The 22,739-nt window shown below is 39.3% G+C and overlaps 1 protein-coding gene across 4 annotated transcripts in view; it reads left to right on the forward strand.

The window, feature by feature from the left end:
* The first annotated feature begins 12,058 nt into the window (after positions 1-12,058).
* TSC22D2 (TSC22 domain family member 2) overlaps positions 12,059-22,739 on the forward strand; it is a 53,250-nt gene continuing 42,569 nt past the window's right edge. For 3 of the 4 annotated variants that reach the window (XR_009261879.1, XM_058730204.1, XM_058730205.1), the window contains exon 1: positions 12,059-14,172. Coding sequence is in view for 3 of the 4 variants with exons in the window: in XM_058730204.1 (XP_058586187.1) it covers positions 12,191-14,172 (1,982 nt within the window). In the remaining variant the exon portion in view is untranslated. Of the gene's footprint in view, positions 14,173-15,475; positions 16,972-22,739 lie in introns of those variants that run through there. The other variant, XM_058730206.1, reaches the window with a different exon arrangement.

The raw sequence follows: 22,739 nt of genomic DNA on the forward strand, positions 1-22,739 counted from the left end.
ATAGCTGAATGACTTGCCCAAGGTCACAAAGACATAGCATCATAACAATCAAATGATATGACACGTGAAAACCATAAAGTACTATACAAATTCAAGGTATGACCAGAAATACGAATAGATCTGTGATGAATTCTCACAGTTACTGACTACTGTTCTTAACGCTATTTTCCCTTGACTTTCTGGCCAACACTAAAATAAAACTTACCACCAAAACATCTCATAGAGCATAGCAAAGAGTAAGAAGAAGCTGGGAAATATACAGAACTCCTTGAAAATATGGTGCCATGTTATTTTTATGGATAGTAATAGTGACCCTGCTGTGGAAATAGCCTCCAAGATTCATTTATTTATTTTTTAAAGAATAAAATAATTAAGTTTAGAATTCTGACCAAACTCTAACTTGGGGATTGACTTTCAATACTTCAGATCTCTTGCTACATCTACTCAATTTCCTACTTGGCTGGAGAATTATTGGGAAATCTCATAATGCATCCTAAGTACTTGCTACATGATGCCCTCTACACAGCTACAGAATATCAGCAAAATGTGTGTATTATTTTTCCTTATTCTCAGAACTATTTCAGAGTATAATGAGCTGCTTCAAAAGGGTCTGAAGGCCCCTAATGAAAGGTGTTTAGGACGTGCCAGATACCACGGTTGCTATGAAAATTATCAACCAACTAGAAACATTAGCTATTTTATGCCAAAAAACCAGTGTTTTAACAATGATTCATTTTTGGTCGTTAGCTGATTATTCTAAGTTCTCATTATCTTGAAACTATATTAGCACCAAAAAAATATATGTTTTCAAATTTGGCCTCTTTTGTGTGATGGTTCCATCTCTTATGTACCAACCATAAATTCTTTGCCTCTGGGACTGCAAATACTTCAGGATGTAATGGAAAGTTAGTATCACATGGCAAGACATTTGTTCCCATTGCAGAGTGAGGCCAGCTCTGAAATTCAAACTCTAATGAGAACAAGTATGTAAATGAGAGCAGCCAAACTAAACAGATGAAGAAAACAAAGCCCAAGGAGTCTATAAAAGACATTTTTTTAGCCTAGGTATTCATTAACCCATAGCATTTAGATTCTCTGAATTAAAAATAGAGCCTTCTTTCCAAGTTTGTTACTGTAGTGACATATCTATAGACCTACATTTAAAAAACTATATGGGAAGAACTTGTTACCCATAGAGTAGATCTATTTATTAAATCTTCCTATGAAAGGAAATGTGAGACTATTATACCAAATATTAAATGCATTTTAATATGCCTTAAATGAATATGACTAAAAATGGTGGTGTCAAAGGAATGTGTATTCGTGATCAAAATTTCAATCTGTGCTTTCTACGGAATACTAAAGATGCTGTATTCTCGAGGGCTTCTGCATATGATCCAATGTATAGCTCGCATATTTTCTTAAGTTTCTGCAAAGATTAAAATTGATTCAATAACAAGTTTAAAAAAATGTCTAATAATTAAAATGATTTCTTTTTTAATTCCTCTCTTTTTAGGTTTATTTATTTTCAGAGAGACAGTTGGGGGGGGGGGTTGCAGAGAGAAAAGGAGAGGGAGAGAATCCCAAGCAGGCTCAGCTCTCCCAGTGCAGAGCCTGACATGGGGCCGGAACTCACAAATTGTGAGATTATGACCTGAGCCAAAATCAAGCATCGGATGATCAACCTACAGTACCACCCAGGCACCCCTCTTTTTTATTTCCTCTTAAAGATACATGAAGTACCTATTTTTTGCAGGGAATTACCCCTGTGCCAATCTTCCATGATTTTAGACATATTTATTGCTTTACTTTCATAATGGTGAATGAAAATGTTGTAGGGTATTATAAACATGGAAAGTTCATTTATACAGTATTTATTAAAAAATCTAATATGTGTCTGGCTCTACCACCTTCAGAATGCAAGAATTGGGGCTCCTGAGTGGCTCAGTGGGTTGAGCATTGTACTTTTGATTTTGACTCATGTCATGATCCCAGGGTGGTTGGATTGAGCCCTGTGTCAGGCTCCATGCTGAGTGTGGAGACTGCTTAAGACTCTCTCTCTCTCTCTCCCTCTCCCACCCTCTGCCCTTCTCCCTGCATCTCTCTCTCTCTCTCTCTGTCTAGAATAAAAATGCATACATACTAAAAACAAAAAAAAATGCAAGAATGAACAAGACAGATGAAAGCCCTTGCTCTCCTTGGCAATCCATTTTAGCATGGGAAGATAGACAACAAACAAAATAAGGAAATGACATACTGTATTAAAAGGTATTAAGTGCGGGGCCCCCCGTGGCTCAGTCAGTTTACCATCCGACTTTGGCTCAGTTCATGATCTCACGGATGGTGGGTTCGAGCCCCACATCGGGCTCTGTGCTGACAGTTAAGAGCCTGGAGCCTGCTTCAGATTCTGTGTCTCCCTCTATCTCTGCCCTTCCCGGGCTCTCTCTCTCTCTCTCCCCAAAATAAATAAAACATTTTTTTAAAAAAAAAGTTATCAAGTGCAACAGCAAAAAAATAAAGCAGGAAAGAGGATAGGAGCTGGAAGCAGGAGAGGCTTGCAGTTTTAAATAGTGTAGTCAGGGTAGGCCTCACTGAAAAGGTGACATTTGAGCAAAGACTTGAAGGAGGTGAAGGAATTAGACATGCAAATATTTCAGGCAATAAGCAGAAAGTACAGGAAATGCAAAGGTCCTGAGGCAGGCGGGTACCTTGGGGAATCAGGCAATAATTAGCATATTTGAGTATTACCAAAAAGCTAAAGCAAAAATATTTTGTGGACCTATTTATATGTTGGCTGTCACATGCAAAACCAAGACTCCAAATTTGTCCTTTGGGACTCTAGATTCATAAAATATTAGAACCAAAAATAGTAATGCTCTCAGTCAACCTCCTTATTTTACAGATAAAGAATATGACACCCAGAGAGGTCAAAGACACACAGCTACATAGAATTCTGCAGAGCCTACAATAGAACAAAGGTTTCCCAACACCCCATTTTCATTCAACTTTATTTCTTATATTTCAATTACACTTCTGTCCTTTATGTCTTTTTAATTTCTTTTTAAATTCCTTTTTAACTTCATAAATTAACTCTTTAAAGCATTTTTGCATTAATTTGATTCAACTGAAAAAGCACTATTCATTCCTAACGTTACCTTTTGATGGAATTCAACAAAACTGAGGGGCAGTTTATCTTTTGATAGAAATTACAAAGTGTTGTTTATCACATGACTAAAATTGTCATTTCATCTGTTGTTACACCTTTACAAAGCTACTTTGAATTTAGGTCGTATGGAAATGTACATTTTTTAATATAAAAGTAACACACTCAGATAAAAATTGTATGTGGTTGTTGTAGAAAATTTGGAAAATATTTTTTAAATGAAACAAAAAAAGCCAATAACCTCATCACCCAGAGATAACTACTATTTAAATTTTGATGTATTTTCCCCTCAGTTTTTTTCCTATGCATACGTGTAACCTTCTTTCAAAGGTGAGATACAATTTTGTTTAATGTTTTTTAACTCAATATTCTACCACATTCATCATTTTTTAAAAATCATCAGATGATAACAAATGTTCATCTTTAAAATGGCTTGATTTTTTTGAAAATAGAAGTCAACTACATGTAAAGTTCATTAATCAGGTGGACTATACAGTTTGTTTAAAGTAATATTTTCCTACCCACAACAAGATACAATTATAAAGCAATATGATCAATATGTGTAAGCTTCATAATTAAGCTGTAAAATAATTTAAGAGTTTTGGAATGGTAGTTAACAAAAATGCAATATGGGAACACGTGTACCCTTGTTAAAGAGGATAAAGTCTTAATGCTTTATAATCATACAAACACCAAATTTCATCAAATAATAAACAATCTATTTCAAAAGTATTAGATAAGGGAAGCAAGACTTCTTGCTTTGTTTGGAATTTATAGCATCCCATTTACATTTACACTGGGGTCTGTAGCACAAAACATGTAGGTGCTTCTTCTCCCATGTTCCACTGGGAAAATAACTTTGTGTGCTTCAGAGAAAAGGATGGCTTACCCATCTATCTCTGCTGAAGCTCCCAGACATGTTGGCCCTGCTTTGGAGTTTACGATGGTAAGAATAAATTTAACATTCATACACATAAACCTGGAATTGGGAGAAGACAAAGGAAGGAGTGAGGAAAGTGGCGAGGCCAGCTGTCGCCACCAGAACACGAGTGTAGCTTCATTAAAAACAAGGCTACTCTAGCATTCTCTTGCTAAGAGAGAGTGCATGAATCAGAGTGAAAATTATCCACTGTTCAATTGTACCTGGACAAGAAAGAAAAGGCAATCCACCGATACTGAACTGTATGGCCTTGCCTTCGACCTTTTCCATAAGGGTCCCTTCTTTGTGGCTCTTTTATGACTAACTGAATATCTCCCATCCTCCCTAGATTTATCTATGTATATTTTTATCTCATGGGAAAGATGAGGCTCAGCATCGAGCCTCCCTAAAATTAGCTCTACTTGTTAGAAGTTCTCCTTGTCAGGTGGTTCTATCACACTTATCTAATAATTGCCTTTAAACAAAATGCCTTCTTTTTCTCTGTAGTTCAGAGTTGGGTTGTTTGGTTTTTGTTTTTTGGGTTTTGTTAGGTGGGGCATTTCAAGTTCTTGAGTAATCGAAATCACTGACATTAAATTAGTTAGGGTTTCACTGAGAAAAAGACTTGTCTCTCACAGGTATTTAATCAGTTGTTGTGCTATAAAGTTATTAAATCTCTGTATAAAAAATGTCATAGAGATTGTTAAATATTTCTACCATTTGGGTATGAGACAAGTATTATAACCATATGAAAAGAAATGTATCATTGACTCTTTTAACAGATCTTTCTGAATATAATACACCACAAACTCTAAACTATGAGAAGTTAGGAAAACAGAGAGGTTTCTTTTTAAATGTAAATCATAGCGTGTTAATCATGTGCCTGTAACCCTCCTGTGGCTTCTCATTACATTTAAAGTAAAATACAAATTCTTTCACTGGGCCAACGAGGTCCCTAAGATCTGGTGCCTGCCTACTTCTCAGATGCCCCTGCGACACACTGATTTCTACCACAGTGCCATTGTGCTATGTCTGCCTCTCTTTCTTAAATGCTGGCTTTTGACAAAAAGCCCACCAGCCAGACACCTAAGATGCCTTTGCCCCCACCTTCCACTGTTGTTTGTTTCTTCTTCACACTTATGAATCTTTGAAATTACCGCATTATTCATTGATTTCTTTGGCATCGGTTCCTGTTCTAAAATATAAGACCTATTAGAACAAAGACTTTCCTTTTCTTGTCTAGTTCACAGCTGTTCCCCAAGCCTAGCAAAGAGACCAGCACATAGTAGTCTTCTAAATATATATTAGATGAGTAAATAAGGAGATATTCAGAGCTGTTTGTTCAAAATATAAGCTTGATTTTTTTCCATCAACATAAAATATTTCAAATAAAATATTAATAAGCAAAATTATTTTAAACGCAGTAGTTAAGCTTAAAGCAATTCAGTAGTTGCTTAAAGCAATACTTGGGGAGAATACATGGAAAATGAATGAACCATTATCACATAATTTATCTTTCTTTAAAATATGCATTTTTGTGAAAGGGTTGATCTTTTTTTTCCTGAAAGGGTAGAACCATTGTATTGATGGAGAACCTATCAAACGAATATAAATGAAATAGTTATAAACTGAAAATCTAGAAGTAAATCAGCTATTGAACAAACAGATGCAATATGCAAAAACGATTAGTACCACAATCCAGAAGAAATGGGGTGAAGATGGAGAAACTATTCTAAATCTTTGAACATGAAAATATATTTGTATCTAGTCAATTTAGTTAAAAAAAATAGGTGAATATCACAAAATGAGGGTCACAGTAATAGTTATAGTTATTCATTAGATATTTGATGGCCAAAACTGCAACAAGCCTATGGTTAGCATTTCACCTTGATTTTGCATTTTCCTATTTCCTTATTTCTTGCTAGCCTCCTTCTTCTCCAAAGATATCAGGTGAAAGATGGGGGAGAGGAGTGAAAATTAATTTATAGAGGAGCTGCTCATCATGTAACCATTTTAAGTAACACCCAAATCCTTGTGCAAACATGGGTCATGGGTTGAGCTTTTAATGAGTATGAATGCTGTCAAAGTAGGATTTCAAGTATTCTAAAGTTAAATGTTAAAAGTGTTTTGTTTCCAACGACTAAAGAGATAGTTATTTTGGAATTAAAACACAACTGCTAATACAAAGTAGTCAAGATTCTATTTGTGCCTTTCAACCACTGTTTACTATGAACTGAAAGTAGTCCAATCAGCCAAGTTAGAATGACCTTCAGATTATCAGTCAACACTTAGACCATCCCTCATGTCTCGATCCAGTTTATACAACTTTCTACACTAAAACATATTTTTTTGAACTTCATAAGCTGATAATGGTAACATACAGAAGAACTATAACCTAGAAGTCTAGAATTGGCAATATCTTTCAGTGTTCTTTTGTGAGTATTAACGTTACAACTTAAAATTACAGGTATACTACCACTTGAAGTAATAACATAATTACACATGCATACACCAAATTCACATACACAAGAAAGACAGAATAGATGGTGATGATTCACCTTACCAAAAGATTTTCCATTAAATGTCTTTAAATAACTAGCTCATCTATGACAGAATATGGCTTCTTCATAAAATCATGTAATCTAGTAACCTTTTTTAAAGGTTTTTATTTATTTATTTCTAAGTAATATCTGCATTCATCGTGGGGCTTGAACTCACAACCCTGAGATCAAGAGTTGTATGCTCTACCCACTGAGCCAGCCAGGTGGCCCAAGTAACTTTCTTTTTTAATTGACAAATTGCATTGAAAATGTGACTGTCAATAATATCACAGTGAGTTGCCATCTTTTCTTCCAAAGACACCAAAACACTGCCACGTGTGTTATCTTTTTCCATCTATTCTTTCAGTGGGAATGGTGGTTTTAATGCCTCTTCACCACAATGTTGCTTCTTTTTAGTAATGGGAGACTGAGGGATTAATGGATTTGTCAACAGTTGCAAGACAAGTTTAAAATAAAACTGAAGCTTACTCTTGATCTCAAGTTTTCTCAAATTAGGCGATGTAGATTTCTTAAATTGTATCCCAAGTGGTCATAAGTAGCGCGCGTGTGTGTGTGTGTGTGTATTTAAAGGTAATATAGTCACTAATAGATTTTCTGTTGAAGTTGCCCTACATTGCAGCATTAAGATAGATTTCAGAACTACATAATTAATATTTTAGATTCTAAGTTAAGTGCCATAATAGAAGAAAACATGCTTTAATAGGACACTATATTTATTATTCAAAATGCACCATTTCCTCCCACCAAATTGCTATATTTTGCCTGAACTTCAAAGATCACTGGGACTCAAGGGAATCTTCCCTATTAAAAAAGACACTATTGTTTCATAGTATATCAAACTTCAGAAGACTATCTAATAGAACTTTTCTTAAATTTGAAATTTTTACACACTTCATTTGCTCTCAAGTGATGAAAAGATTGTGTATCTCAATCAGATTATGTTTTCTTTTATAAAAGTATTTATGGAATTTCACTATGCTTAGTCTTCTTTCATTGCAGCATTGTTTTGTTGTTGTTGTTGTTTGATTTTCAGACAATATTATACAATGGCCTCAGTGCAAGTGGTTATTAGTAAGATATTGTCCCAGAAATAGAACCCCAGGAAGACCATAGTAATAAATGAGGACTACTTGTTCAGACAACTGATATTTATTTCTAGCAAATGCTTTTTGAAACCTGAAAAGTAGTCCTCCATTTTGTATTTTCCAGCATGTTGGTAATAAAAATTTAGAAAGTAAACACAAGCTATTTCTAAATCCCAGAAAAAGTTGTTGGCGAGGACACAAGCTGTCCAATTCTTAATGCATACAGGGAGTGCTCAATAAATGTCACTGACTGATAGCATTAATTCCGAATGTTACTTCTCTTAGTCTAGGCAGTTGCTTAATTTCTCCTGAAAGTATGAGTCTTTTTCTCTATCCCAGAGTATTTAATATACTATTTTAAATAAAATTACTGTTTTATTTTAAATTTTAAATTTAAAATTTAAATTTTAAATAAAATTACTATTTTAAATGTAATATGTATTTGTTGAAAAAAATAAGGTTTTCTTGAGTATCTGTAGTGCACATTCCAGGATCCTGTGACTATGAAACAATTTACCATCTGGTACTGATATGGTTAGATAATAACCTAGCAGAATTTGGAGTATGATATTCTCAAACAAAGGAATCTTACTATTGTGGTTGTAGTGTTTGGTTCAGTTTGGTTTTGTTTTTTCTGACCATCAGTGGAAACAGTCCTTAGTTTCTAAGTTGTTGGCAATTGTTTGTTTTTTTTTTTCCTTTCCCCCCTGCATTGTTCTTCCTAAACTTACCTCCCATACGTGGCTTTAAAGTAAGTCTTTGAGGGAAGTATAAGATGTAGGACACTCAAATTGGGTGCTCTGGAGCAGTCATCAAGGACTCCCACAGCTTCCACATGTAGTTTCTGGTGTAAGCATGGAGCCAGCATAGTTGTATTAAAACCCTTAGTCTTGAGGTTTGGGACTCCAGAGGTCTCCCCAGTTTCAGTGACATAGGCTACCATTTTACTTATTATCAGCTCTCCTCACACAGAGTGTATATCCTGGCTGGTACATCTGGCTTCCTATCACTTTAATTAGTGATGTGGAGGATTTTAATCCTTTGTGGGTGAACCATGCATTACATAGTTGTGCATTGTTTGATGACAATTATGATTTTTTTTTCCTCTGTAAAACGCTTTCAAATCTATTTTTAACAACCAGAATTTTTACCATTTCTTCATAGCAGTTTTATGCAATAAATTCTCTACATCTCTAAGGAGCGAATGTATAAAAGAAGCTAGGGCCTTTAAGACTTTTGGAAAACTTACTTTCAAGAGAACTATTTTATTGTCTTAAACACACAAAAATATTTAAGCATATAAATAAAACATTTTAACTTTATACATCTTATTTTTTGCTAAGATGTCTTTTAACATCCTTAACCCCATTCTTATCAAAAATATAGCCCACTTGCAGATCTCTTCTAAATTATCTTTATCATCATTGTCATTTCATAATCCTTTACATGTTCTTTAAGGGGAAATGATCTTACAGATTACTTAAGGCTTTTCCTTTAAGTGTGTGATTTAAGAGTATCATAACAAATAATCAGGAAGTTTATGTAATAAGATAATGTAATGGGATAAGCAGGCATCTGGTACTTATTTTTCCAAAATTGATCACCATTTTTTTTATTAAAAAAAAATTTTTTTTTACGTTTATTCATTTGTGAGAGACAGAGCACAAGCAGGGGAGGGGCAGAGTGAGAGGGAGACACAGAATCTGAAGCAGGCTCCAGGCTCCCAGCTGTCAGCACAGAGCCCAAGGCAGGGCTGGAACTCACAAACTGAGAGATCATGACCTGAGCCAAAGTCGGACGCTTAACCGACTGAGCCACCCAGGCGCCCCAATTGGTCACCATTTTTAATAATACGGCAAGTAAAAGCAAAATTAAATTAAGCTTTTGTTAAGTTTATATTGGATTTAACCAGTTGATCTAACTTATTAATGGAACAATCTCTAACAATTACTGAAATTAGAGATTTATTAATGAAATATTCCATCAGCTATCTCTGCCACAATAGCAGCATAACGTTACACTTTGTTCCTTTACTCTCTCCCATCTTCTTAACAAACAGGGATGTTATTATCTGGTCTTATTTCACATCCTGACCTCATGCACTTGGGTTTGGAGGACATGGTTTCGACTAAGGTTAAAAGACATATGTCTGTATATTATATTTACAACTAAGTACCTAAAAATTACTAGTAAATTGTCATTATTGAAACATCTTTGGGGATAAAAAGTATTTCTACTCTTCAAAGATTAGAGAACTGAGCATAATGGTTAACTGATTTATGTAAGTCATGATATGACTGCTAAAACTGTGATATGAAATCTTGATTTCCAGATTTCTTGGATTTTACCTAAGTGATATATTAGTGTGTCAAAGTTCAAGAGCCACGTTCCCCATTTTGTTTAACTGTTTAAGAGAATGGCCTTACCATTTGCTTTTGCCAGGAAGTAGCTAAAAGATAATCAAGTCTCCAGTACTTTGGTAACTGCTCTCTGTACTGGGAGAGGAAAGGGTGCTTTCTGACTTGTTCTGGTTGTTCATGGCCCAATTCAAACCATGTTAACACTCTGGCTCCAACTAAGAGTTTCAGAATAAACAAAAGAAAGACCCATAACTATTTAACGCAGTAGGTTCTACATTTATGGAGCCCATAAGCTGATTTCGTGCTGAAAGTAAAAACAGTCTCAAGAGTTTAAATGAACTCTTCGACCCTGGAATTACAGCAAATTCAGGAAAATCAGGAATATGTTGGTAACCTCTTATCTTTTTTTAAACTGACCTCACCCTGGGCAAGTAACCATCTCCTGATGCCATTGTTGGAGACAGAATTTCTGGCTGAAAGATCAGTTTTCTGACTCAATCTGGCTTGCTATTCTTGGTTAATCATCCCCATTTCTCTCGACATTTCACTCTTCTGACTACAGTGGTGAACATTTATTTTCAGAAAAGACTTTTTCAAGTGATTCGGTTCCTCCAACGGTTTCCCTCTTTATCCTGGCTAAATCTCCCTAACTCTCATTTCTATTGCCCTTGTTTCTGTAAGATTCTGCTAAACATTAGACACAGCACATGACCTCCATCCAGTCTTCCAGTGCCTCGGAACAAAACTGGCGCGGTTGTAAGCTCCTCCAGGCTTGGCATTCAAGAGTCTTTAGCTCTTCAACTCTTAAAGACCTACGGCCTAAATTTTAAATTTAAAAAATTTTAAATTAAAGAAAAAAAACCGCTCCCCTTTTTTAACCTTTAGTCCCGCCCACCGCCTCCCCCCTTCCAGCCTCCACGCGAAACTGCAGGAAACCGGAGGGGGCGGGGCGGTGACGTCACGACGCCGGCGCGTCACGGAACGGCGGCGGCTGCGGCGCTGGCGGTGGCTGCGGCAGCGGCGGCATTTTAGTCGACAGCGGCGGCGGCAGCCGAGCTGCTGCTCCTCCCAGCATCCCTGGCGCGGCCATTTCAGCCCCATCTTGGCGGAGGGGAGGGAGCTGCAGCCGCCGCTTCAGCAGTTTGAATTTCAGTTTCTCCGGGGTTTGCGAGCCGGGCGCATCGAGGAGGAGCCGAAGAAGCTACCACCGCTACCTCACACAGCCGGAGCGCCTCCGCTCGCCGGCCAGCGGGCCGCCGCCGCCACCACCACCACCACACCACCACCACCGCCGCCCCTCACTCTCTCAGGAGCCGCGAGGGGAGGCCGAGACCGCCGCCGCCCGCCCGCGGGGGTGGCTCCCCTGTAAGGGGAGGACCGAGCTTGCTTTCCCCTCCCCCGGAGCGGGTTTCCGCCAGAGACAGTCGACATGTCCCTGGGGCTGAGCTCCGGCTAAAGCCGGGGAGGGGGCCGCCCGCCCGCGCCGAAGCTCCGCCGCCCGCCCGCGGACCTTCAGCCAGCCCCGGCCCGCCGCTCCTGGCTGAATTAGGAATCCCCGGCTCCAGACTCGCCACTCCTTCCCCTTCCCTCAGCGTCCGAGAGAGCCCAGAGCTGACGCCGGCACTGGCCTGAGGAGCCCGAGCGGGGCAGCACCGCCCCTCACGCCGCCGCCTCCTCCTCCCCTTCGCCCTCCCACTCCCACCCCCAGCCCGGCCTGCTGACCGCGCCGAGCTGGACTGACCACGGCGGCCCCGGAGACGGGAGGAGGAAGCAGCCGGCCCGCCCCTGGGATCGCGCTCGCGCCGCCGCTGAGGGGATTGAATCCAGGCGCCGCGACTGCGGGAGGCGAAAAGGAAGGAGGAGCCGCCGCGCGAGTGCGACGGGGGCAGAGCCGGAGAGACCGACACTGAAGGAAACGGGGAGGAGGATGTCTCGCAGGGCGGCCAGCGTCCGGATCAGCCAGTGACTTTTCACAGCGGCGGGCCTCAGACCCCAGCGCGGACGCGGACTTTGTCTTTGGGCGCCCCTGCTCTGCCCTTCCTGGTTTCCGGCAAGATCGCAGAGGAGCCGGCGTGCCTCTCTGCCCTCCAGCCTTCCTCACCATGTCCAAGATGCCGGCCAAGAAGAAGAGCTGCTTCCAGATCACTAGTGTCACCACGGCCCAGGTGGCCACTAGCATCACCGAGGACACCGAGAGCCTGGACGACCCGGACGAGTCACGTACGGAGGACGTCTCCTCCGAGATATTCGACGTCTCTCGGGCCACGGATTATGGCCCTGAGGAGGTCTGTGAGCGCAGCTCCTCGGAAGAGACGCTCAACAATGTTGGGGATGCGGAGACTCCCGGGACCGTCTCCCCAAACCTCCTCCTGGACGGGCAGCTGGCGGCCGCGGCGGCTGCTCCCGCCAACGGAGGAGGAGCCGTTTCGGCCCGGAGCGTGGCTGGGGCGCTGGCCAGTACCGCGGCGGCGGCGGCGGCCGCCACCTCGGCCCCCTCCGCGGGGGCACCCGGCGGTCCCCCGGTCGCGGGCTCGTCTGCCGGGCCAGGGACTGCGGCCCCATCGCAGCCCCCCACCACTTGTAGTTCCCGATTTCGCGTGATCAAGCTGGACCACGGGAGCGGGGAGCCCTACCGCCGCGGCCGATGGACGTGTATGGAATACTATGAGCGGGATTCGGACAGCAGCGTCCTGACCAGGTCCGGGGATTGCATTAGACACAGCAGTACTTTTGACCAGACTGCGGAGCGGGACAGCGGCCTGGGCGCCACCGGAGGGTCGGTGGTGGTGGTGGTGGCCTCCATGCCAGGGGCGCACGGGCCCGACTCGGGAACTGACAGTTCCTTGACTGCTGTGTCACAGCTACCCCCGTCGGAGAAAATGAGCCAGCCCGCCCCGGCCCAGCCGCAGAGTTTTGGCGTTGGGCAGCCACAGCCACCGCCGCCCGTAGGTGGGGCTGTGGTTCAAAGCGCGGCTCCAGTGCCGCCGTTCCCGGGAGCCGCGGCCGGGCCGCAGCAGATGATGGCAGCCCCGCAGCCCAGCCAGCCCCAGGGAGCCGGCCCCGGCGTCCTCCCGCAGGGGCCCAACGGACAGGGTCTGCCGCTGACGAATGTAACCCTGACGCAGCCCGGCGTGCCCCTGCCGCCGCAGCCCGGCCCGACCCTCGGAGCGCCAGCGACGCAGCAGCCTCCGCAGTTCGCGTACCCCCAGCCTCCGCTCCCGCCCGGGCATTTGCTGCCCGTCCAGCCCACGGGGCAGAGTGAGTACCTACAGCCGCACGTGGCCGGCCTGCAGCCGCCAAGCCCTGCTCAGCCCTCGTCCACCGGCGCCGGAGCGAGCCTCGCCACGCCTGCCAGCCTGCCGGTGGGCACCGGCCAGAATGCCTCCACGGTGGGTGCGCAGATAATAGGCGCGTCTTCCCTGCCCGGTGAAGCCGTGGCTCCGGGGCCGGGACCCGCGCAGGGCGGGCAGGCCGCGCCTGGTCAACCGGCTGGAGTGCCCCTGGCCGCTGTAGGATGCGCGGTGCAGCCGGGCCTGGTTCCCCCTGGGACCGGGCAGCCCCAGTCCGTGCCTCCGCCGCAGATGGGCGGCAGTGGTGCGCCGTCGGCCGTGCCTGGCGGCCCCCACGCCGTGCTGCCCGGAGTTCCAAACGTGCCTGCAGCCGTGCCCGCTCCAAGCGTGCCTAGTGTGTCTACCACCTCTGTTACTATGCCAAATGTACCCGCGCCTCTGGTCCAGTCGCAGCAGCTGAGCAGCCATACGCCAGTCAGCAGGAGCGGCAGCGTAATCCAGCATGTTGGGCTGCCCTTAGCGCAAGGCACACCCAGTGTACCAACAAGTCTACCACAGTCTGACTTAAGCCAGTTTCAGACTCAGACCCAACCTTTAGTCGGGCAAGTTGACGATACTAGAAGAAAATCAGAACCCCTACCTCAACCACCACTTTCTCTCATTGCTGAAAATAAGCCTGTTGTGAAGCCTCCTGTTGCAGATGCCCTGGCAAACCCCCTTCAGTTAACACCTATGAACAGTTTGGCCACCTCTGTATTCAGCATAGCTATTCCTGTTGATGGTGATGAAGACAGGTATGGAAATCTTATTTAAAATATTTGTTAGAAATGCTTGACCAAACATTGCAGTTTAGAATGCAGCTTGAGTTCTTTTTTTCAACTTGAGGCCCTTAGCATTTTTAAATACAAAAATTTCTTTGTGTTTATTAAGATTTGTCAGTTCTTGAAAGGGCATTGGTTTTAGATTGCTAATGTAACGGTGTGTAATTAGAAAATTGGTCTTGTTGTTTAAAAGCACTGACGTGGATAAGGCACAACATTTGTTTATTCAAAAAGGTGGATTTAAGCTTAATTCTGTACATTTACAGGTGGTAACTAGACTATGCCCTATTGGATTGTTCTTTTCTTAGGCAACAGTCACACTTGAACACTTACGGCAAGAGAGTTTTGTCAGTGTGAGTTTTGATACAAAGCCATAAAATTTGAATTTTTCCATTCTGGAAAACCAGAGGTCCTCTAATGGGGAAAGATCCATGTAAGGTATCTCTTCCAGTGTATCTGGAGAGGCTGGAGAGAGAATGGTGAAATGTCAAGCCCGGCTTTGAAGATCATATTGTCCTCCAGCCTTTTTAATAAAAGGAGATAGAAATAAGGTCAGGAGGCTTCCCAGTGACTTCATTAAGGTCCTTTTTTTGTTTTGTTTTTTAAAGCAAATGTGTTTGAAAGATATTCTCTTCCATTAGTTTTTCTTTTTCTTTTAGCTACAGGAAAGGGAGGTATGAAATAAGATTCTTTGACAGTAGTAAAAGCTACAGTTCTTGAAATTAGAGTAATATGATTAGTAAAAGTATTCGTGTCAACAATTGGCTCCCTCTATTTAAGGGATGCTTTTTTAATGGTTTAACTGAAAGTTGGTGTATTGCCATACCAATTCTATAATAGTTGATGTTTGGTTATGGTTCATTGAGGATTTTAAGTGGTTTTGAGGAAATGTCACAGGGAAATTTGACATATATTGCAAATTTTTAAAAACCGACTTGTTACAAAGCTTTAAAATTACATTTTAAAATTACAGAGAAAGTTCCAGGTACTTTACAGTTAGGTATTTATTTGCTGGGATTTTTGTTTTGAGAGAGGTTAATTTTAAAAGATTAAAAGATATCTTTATGGATTTCTAGAATAATTGGTATGTAGAACAATGAGATCTGTTAAAGCTTTTTCTTCCTCTGTGTCTTCTGAGTTCCTTCACATTCTTTTCTTAACTTTTCATTTCTAATTAGCCTTGTATTTTTGTTATATACTTTTGTTGGTTTGAAAATTGCTCACTGAAATTCATCTTCTCTGCTTTTTGTAATTCAAAGTTCATCTTTTTTTGTAGGTGACTTGCTTGTTGGGAGTCTTTCTTCCATTTGAGAACTCTTAGAGAATACCACGTGTCCATAAGTGAGCTCAGCTAGCTAGTCATTGAGAAATTTTATATGGATGGGACTACCAAGTAAAGAAACTGATTCCACAAGCCATTCAGAAAAATCTCTTTACATCTGCTCCCATATTTCACTTTTCACACATAGGGGTACACTTGAAGTGCAGATTGAGTTTGTTTGTTTACCTTTGGTAAGAGGCAACAGGTATCTTCCCTTTTCTAGCTACCAGAAGCCATTTTTTTCTGATGGGTTGGTAAATAACCATTTGCTTGCCTCTCTGTTCCTGTTGTACATTGTCCCCATATCTCCTCAAGAAATGACTGGTTTCCCCAACCACACCCTCTCCTTGCAAAGCACATGCACATCTATGAATGAAGAATGTATTTTCTCTCCTCCTCACACCTTTCTCAGTTTACAGCATATGTAATTACATTCTTCAGGACTTGAATATGATGATATGGCATGAAGCAGAGAGATCTGTTGACAAATGGAAACTCTGGGATGTATTCTTTAGGGTATGACCTCAAAGATGAAATTATTTATCCTCTTATTTTATTAAAAAAGTTGATAATTTTAAGAATCTTATTTCCCAGTGTGAATGTTTGAACCACAGATACTACCGTATCTGTTCTTACTGCAACAGTTAATCCAGTGCAGAGGTTTTGATATGTGTGCAGTCCTGTATTAAATGTGGTACTTCCCTTCCCCTCCCAGTCTTTTAAAATCTGCATTGTTTATCAAATGTGCATTTCTTACTTTTGTTGTAGTTTTTCATTGGTTTTTAATTTAACATGCTAGTTTTCAAGATGTAATCTTACACATTTGACTATTTTGTCACTGGACCAACACACCTGGTGAAGGAATAAATCCATTAAGTAGAAATAGTTTTTTTGTTTTGCTTTTGTTTTTAATGGAAAGGCTTTGTAAAAGAGAGGGCATTTTAAAGTTGTATGCTTGAAATTAAATGACACAGTTTTTCTAGGTGTATGTTTAAATTACTGAGATGACTATTTTTGAGGAAACTGTACTAACAAAATCATAATTTTAATATGGTGATTTGGGGTTGCCTTCTTAAGTTAAAATCTGCATACAATTTTAGTTGCAGTCATTTGAATGCAAAATAAAACATATTAGAGTGAGAGATATTGAGTAATTATGACTTTAACTTTGTGAATAGGTTGACAAATTTCAGATCCTAAAAATTTATAAATATTTGCTTTTTTTTTTTTTTTTTTTTAAAGAAGATATCAGTAAACATAGCTTAGTCCTTTGAGAAAAGGAAGGAAAATGGAAGATTAACAAAAATGACTGACCAAACCAATGATTCTTTGGTTTGATATATTGAAAACTTTATCTTGTTATTTTGGTTCCATTACCTAAAGGAAGGCTTCCTTTTGTGACCATTCATTTTGAAGAAGAGGACCTTCTAATAATACATTTTAATAATATACCTTTATTATTATTAAGGCTGATGGTTTAATAATAAGGGCTGAGGGCTGATGGTTGTATATAGAAAGCAAGAAGATGTTTTAAAGTTCTTAGTTAACATTGCCTTTTGACTCTCTATTATCAGTTACCATAAAATTTACATATTATTCTAGCCTTTCTCATTGAAAAGGCTTATGTCAGTTGTTGATTCTTCAAACTGATTTTGTGTAAACTGGAGGATATAATAATGGTTGAAAATATAGTTCATAAAAAAAACAGCCACTTTTACAGTGGAAGTTACAACATTTGTTTAAATTACCTGTACCCTTAACAGACTCCTTTTCTGTAAATGGGGAGGAGTGCAAAATATTCCCTTTTGGAAAGGGAGCACAGCGCAGATCGTTTTCCACAGACAGCTGACCAATGTGAACTCTGTAGGCCACATTCCAGGAACTCTTATGAATGGATGCAATTGTGAACTGTCAACTACAACCAAAAGATTGTTGAAAACCTGATTGTAAGGATCCCTTAGTGGCCAATATCTCTATATCTTGTTAATGGTTTTATTTGTGTAGTTTGCTAATGACTACTGATTAAGTATTATAAATTGTGAATGTTAAGTGGTGTATCCTGACATGTGCTATATATACAAATTTTGTTGCTACAGTTATACATATATCTCATATACACACACACTTTTAACAGAGCTTTTTAACTTGCTGTTTAAGTGAGAAGATTATGCAAATGTATATCAAGAGATTGTAACTCTTAACCTTTATCATAAAATCTATAGATACTTCTTAGAGCTCAAAAAGTCTCACTACATTTAGTCTTTACAAATGAAAGCTCCTTAGCTGAATCTGTATTTCTTGGGAGCTTTTGTTTCTTTATCTATATTGAGTTGTAGAGATAATTTTGCCCTACTAGATTTACAGTTGATTTTTAAGTCACACACACTAGATATTATCTTACGTACTCTTACCAAGGATTTTGTAATCAGTGTAAAATCCTGCGTGTGAGTGACATTATTTAGTATAAAAACTGATAAATGGTGGATCCATCAGAGTGCCACACTGATTACTAAAATATACTTTGGTTATAAACATGGCTTTAAGTAAAGGAAATTATCATAGATTTCCGGAAAGATTGATGGTCCAAAAGTACCCAAAATTCCCAAAACTGAGTTTTATCAGGAGTATGACTTTTTTTTTAAACAGAGACATATATATTTAAATTTTTATATGAACTAAATTCTATAGGCTAAACATTGGATAACCATTAGAAAACATAATGGCTTATATGTGTGTGGGTAAGACACACTCTAAGTAACTATTTTAGTAACACTATTTTTTCCCTGTGGAGGAAGTAGGGTATGTTAAACTAAATTGCTTCTATTGGAAGTCTTTTTTTTTTTTTTTTTTTTTTTTTATTAACAGTACTGGTAGTGTGGTATAAATGTTTTCTACTTCCTGAGAATAAATGTAATATTAATTTGTTGAGAATTCTGATAGCACTAATTTGGAAATCGTAAAACATGATACTGGATTTATGGATCTGGTACTTGGTCATTTGGAATAGAGTTTAGTCTTTCTGTGCACCAGATGAGATTGGAAGCAGTCCTGCTCTCTAGTGTCCTAGTAACAAAGAGCACCCCAACAATCAGATGGTAAAGAAACCAAAATGAGTCTCTTTACTGAAGAATGGTTGATAGGGGAATATAAAAAGGTCTTGACTTTTCTTTCCTAAAATAGCAGAAGTTGGGGCAGGGGGAGTTAGAGAGTGATGGCACATAACCAAGACAGAAGAAAATAGAGCGAAATGACATGAAATACGGTCTCAGAAGGAACAGCAACACTTGTTACTAGTGAGAAAAAGCCATCTAATTTCTTAATAATTGTTTTAGACCAATATGTATTTCCTTTTCTGAACAGATACTGTTTATTTCTTAATTGCATTGCAATTTAAATACTCTTTAAGTATGAGGAAGAAAGGGTTTATAAAAACAGGTCTGTCTGGATAAATGTAGCCTGAATGATGATGTTTCTTATTAATTTCTTATTAATGGGAAGAGCAGGTTTGTTTTTTTTTTTAATTTTTTAACGTTTATTTATTTTTGAGACAGAGAGAGACAGAGCATGAACGGGGGAGGGTCAGAGAGAGAGAGGGAGACACAGAATCTGAAACAGGCTCCAGGCTCTGAGCAGTCAGCACAGAGCCCGATGCGGGGCTCGAACTCACAGGACCGTGAGATGGTGACCTGAGCCGAAGTCGGACGCTCAACCGACTGAGCCACCCAGGCGCCCCGAAGAGCAGGTTTTAAGAAGAAATCTTATTAATTGACAGTATTTAAGGGGTATGTATAGCAAAATTCCTGAATTGAAATAAATCCCTTAAGTTAGTTTTTTCTTTATACTAAACCAAGTGGACTTGTGATTTGAAGCTGCTGTTTTAGATGGTATAAAACAAATTACTACATCCACAAAGAATGTGCATACCTGAGTCATTGGTATAATTTGGGTCTTTCCCACAGCATTTCTTGAACATACCAAATTACTCAGTATTTGTCACATGCTTAAGCTAGTATTGTTCAGGGCAAAAACTTCTCCATAAAGATTTAGGAACAATAACCAATTCATATCATTCCCATACATCATTATGTGACTTTCATAATATATTTTAATATATACACTTCAGATTTGACTGGTATTTAAGGTATTATCTGCTTTTATCTTTAAAAATTATGTTTATAAGTTCTGCTTTTAAACCAGGTGAATTAAATTTCATCCATGCTTTTCTGGATTGCTTCTCAAATTTAAAGCCCCAAATTAGATTTAAGTATTTAGTTTTATTTCTTTGTACCCAAGCTTACATTTGTTAAAAAGAATGAAGTCTTATTAAGTCATACATTATATGTGATAGTTATGTGAAATTTCTGCAGATCACTGAGTTAATAATTTTAATAGTGTGTTCACCTAGGACATAGACTATTAATAAGTGCCTTGCTAATTAGAGTAGGCAAGACAAACAAGTGAAGTCTGAATGTTAAATTACTTAAAGCCTCTTTTCCCATAAGCTTTCACTAAAATTTGGTGAAACAGGGGCACCTGGGTGGCTCAGTCGGTTGAGCGTCCAACTTCAGCTCAGGTCATAATCTTGTATTCTTGAGTTTGAGCCCTGCATCAGGCTCTGTGCTGACAGCTCAGAGGAATGGCTTCAGATTTTGTGTCTCTCTCTCTCTCTCTTCCTGCCCCCCCCCAAATAAATAAATGTTAAAAATTAAAAAAAAATAAAATCTGATGAAAGAATATTAATATATAGAAACTGATTAATATGTAAATTATTATAAATAATGCTGGTGTATTTTAAATGTTACTTTTAATGTTTTAGGGTATCCCTCTTCATTATTACACAAGTAGATTGTTTAATCTGTGAATGAAGGATACCCAAAGCAAAGTTTAAAACCAACTAGTTTCTAAAGTAGAATTAGAATTAAGTAGAGAACTAAATAGTTTTATAAGTTAAACCAAAACCTATCCTTGCTTGACTTGTATTCGGTCTCCCTTGCCTTTGAAAACAAAGCAAAAACAAGGAGAGGAAGGCTCTTGGTCAAGTAAAATCAGTAGTATGTTTAATTATGTATTAGCATGTCATATAAATGGCCATTTACAGATAGTGGAGTCAGACATGCCTGGGCTGAAAACCCAGCTGTGCTACATACCTGAGGCATTTTGACCTTGAGCTGGTTATTTAGCTTTCTAAGCCTCCTGTTTCCCCATTCGAAAAATGAGGATAATATCTGTGTTGAAGAGTTTGAGAGGATTAAATGAGGTATACAAATAATTTGTAAATAATCCATACATAATACAGTATGTATGGCAAGCATACATCACAGAAATGTTAGTATTTCATTGTCCAAACTGCTCTCTTGATCACCTCTTGGTGAGTCATACCAAGAGTCTTCTGATCTGAAAGTGTAATTCCATGGTATAGATGTTAATAAGAGAAAGGGAGACATTGTTTTAAGCCAGAAAAGTCATGATGTTATAAGATGTATAATAGTTATGTCCTGGTCGTGACTTTTCTACCACTTAGCCAGGTTCTTTGGTTAAGTTTTTTTAACTTCTCTCAGTTTTCCTCATTGGTAAAGAAGGAGTTTGAGACTTGGTTAGATTTTAAAGTTTCTTGTATGTGACTCTGTATATTTAGACATATATATATGTCTGCCAACTTAAGCCTTCTTGCCACCAGACTATCATGTGACCAAAAAAAGAAAGAAAAAAAAATTAAGCTCACAGATACTCATCAAGTAGGTTGGAAGCCTAAGAAAACATTTAAAGTAACAATGTCAGTCATTTAAACTTTCTTTGTGTTCCCTTAAGAGTAAGTACTGGTATACAGAAATAAGACTATCCTGCCCTCTCAAGATCTCAGGCTATATGAAAATAATTATCAAATGTAAGCTTTCATATACATTATAGGCTGTGATGGAATAAATATAAGATACTAATGGGAATAGTTTAGGGCCTAACGCCAGATTTGGTAGACCTCTGTTTAAAATAATTTATTATCTGCATAGGTAATACCTTTTGTACAGTTCAAAATATACAAGAGTATAAATTGAAAGCCTCTCTGATACCTCTGTCCTCCAGCCACCCAGTTTCTGTCCTCAGAATCAACCCATTGTTACTTGTGCATTCTTCAACTCTCGAAATGAATCTTAAAAGGGCCATTTAGGTTAGGTCAGTTGATAAGCAAAGCGGATGATTTTCCAAGTAGAGAGAGATGGCAGTTTGTGTGACAATGGAAGAGTGAGATGTCAGATTTGAGAAATGCAGTTAATTTGACAGGAACTAGAGTGAAGGATTTAAATGTTACAGTGAGAAATTGAATTTTTTTTTTTATCAGAAGTTTATGGTTGCTGTTAAAGGTGTTTCTTGAAGCTTTTATTGTTAAAATAGTATGTATCTTGGAACCATTTCAGTACCCTTTTCAGTGATTATTGTACTTTTAATTAAAATCTTGCAATAAAGTGTATAAGGAAATCCTGGGGGAGCTCTCAGTCCCAGAAGTCAGGATTCTTATCCAATGGAATGTACAAAATAGCTTGGTATACGTAGCTCTAAGTTTAAGTATTTTGTTTGCCTCAATATTACCTTAGTAATGATGAAATATTTGGTATATCTTAAGATTCTCTACCAAAACTTGATTTTTATATAGCATGATTTGGAAACTGTAATCCTGTCTTAAACACAAATCAAGCTTAATTATATCTGTGGCCTTATTTATGCATAATATCATTTGAACGTTTCAGCAACTATGAGGAAGTGTTCCTCCCCTTTTTATGATTAAGAAAACAGACTTATAGGATTTGAATACATAGTTATTAAGTGACAAAGCATGGATTCAGACTTAGGCCTTCTGACTCCAAAGCCAGTGCTCTTGGATTTTTCCAAAGTTAGTTTTGTTCTATTACTTTGCTGACTATAGTATAGAGGAAGGAAAAGCTACTCTAGCCACTAATCTGTTGTGTTGTAACCCTTTACCTAAAGAATAGTTTTAATTATTTTAAATCCTTAGATAATAATGTTGGAGGTGGCCCTTGTTCCTCTGCTTATTGTATTTCCCTGGTTTCTATTTAGAGATCTCTGAAGTTGAGTTTTGACATAAGGGAAGAAGGTATTTGCTAAGTTTAGGGCTCATGTACCTCATACTTTAAGCTTCAACAATTTTGGTAGCTTAATTTTGAGGTGTAGTATATATCTATATTTTCCTCTCTGTTACAGTTACCCT

This window comes from Neofelis nebulosa, chromosome 5 (genome assembly GCF_028018385.1).
Source record: "Neofelis nebulosa isolate mNeoNeb1 chromosome 5, mNeoNeb1.pri, whole genome shotgun sequence".
NCBI classification, from domain to species: domain Eukaryota; kingdom Metazoa; phylum Chordata; class Mammalia; order Carnivora; family Felidae; genus Neofelis; species Neofelis nebulosa.